This window comes from Vigna radiata, unplaced genomic scaffold, assembly GCF_000741045.1.
Source record: "Vigna radiata var. radiata cultivar VC1973A unplaced genomic scaffold, Vradiata_ver6 scaffold_2218, whole genome shotgun sequence".
NCBI lineage: Eukaryota > Viridiplantae > Streptophyta > Magnoliopsida > Fabales > Fabaceae > Vigna > Vigna radiata.
Window position 1 is genome coordinate 1 of NW_014542574.1, and position 1,297 is coordinate 1,297.

At 36.2% G+C, this 1,297-nt stretch overlaps 1 protein-coding gene across 1 annotated transcript; it reads left to right on the top strand.

The window, feature by feature from the left end:
- Positions 1 to 79: 79 nt before the first annotated feature.
- On the top strand, positions 80 to 1,277 carry LOC106780446 (cytochrome P450 CYP82D47-like; the record flags this gene model as incomplete). The annotated part of the gene is made up of 2 exons (XM_014668732.1): positions 80 to 526; positions 1,164 to 1,277. Coding segments are annotated over exons 1-2 (561 nt in total), but the record flags the coding sequence as incomplete, so codon positions are not given.
- Between the last annotated feature and the right edge of the window lie 20 nt (positions 1,278 to 1,297).

Sequence of the window (1,297 nt, forward strand, 5' to 3'; positions counted from 1 at the left end):
GTCAAGCCACAGGCTTGAGAAGCTGAAGCATGTCAGAGACAGTGAAACACTGTCTCTTGTGAAGGACTTGTACTCATCAATGACAGTGTCCTCTGCAAAGAACGTGAAGGGCTCAACTGAAGTGGCTATAAGCGATCTGTTAGAGCACATGACCTTCAACATAATTGTGAGGATGATTGCTGGGAAGAGATTTGGAGGGGACACTTCCAACGAAGAAGATAATGAAGCATGGAAGCTGAGAAAGGCCATTAAAGATGCCACATATCTGTCTGGTGTTTTTGTTGTGGCTGATGCAATTCCATCACTCAGTTGGTTTGATTTCCAAGGACATTTAAGTTTCATGAAAAGAACAGCTATGAAACTAGACAGTATCCTTGAGAGATGGCTTCAAGAACATGTGAAAATGAGAGGAGAGAAGAAGAATGGTGGATGTGAAAAGGACTTCATGGATGTGATGTTATCATCTTTTCAAGAAGAAAATATTTGTGGCTATAAACGGGACATAGTTATCAAAGCAACATCACTGGTACGTTTCTTTCCATGGTCAATAATCGGTGCATTAGTTATCTAACCAGGACCTGATTTATCCATATTCTTAAACTGAAAAAAATGAACTATTTTTGGCTAGAATACAAATTCCTGAAAATGATAAATCAACCAGACTCCCACGTGATTGTACCCCACAACCAATTAATTCCCGAATTCCTCCCTTTTACTTTTGATACCTTGAAAGTCCAATAATACAACTAGGTCACACGTCAACTTTTGTAGTTGATTATACTAGAATTTATACTAAGTTTTTACAGCAGTGGTAACCTTTGAATCATTTCGATTCATCATAATATTTCTCCATACTCCTATATATTCTTGTAACCTATGCGTGTAAAAGAAAATTTAATGACAAATGTTTGGTTAAGATAACGGTTTTGTGGATTCCTAAAGGGTTTTATGGATTCCTCAAATTAAGAAGAAAAAATTAAAATAAAGTTTGATGAATTTTTTTATCCATTTATGTATAGTATTGAAAATATCTAACTTTTTATTTTAATATTTTTCATTGCACTTCTCAAAAGTAAAACGGAAAAGAAAATAATTTTGTGTTTCCCTCCTTTGGCATTCAAACAGTAAAAGAGATCATGAATGTTCATAAATTTTTCGTACAGATCCTTGTCCTTACTGGCTCTGAAAGCACAGCGATAACCCTAACATGGGCACTGTCCTTGCTCGTAAACCATCCAAAGATTCTAAAGGCAGCCTTACAAGAGTTGGACACCCACGTAGGAAAAGAAAGATGGGT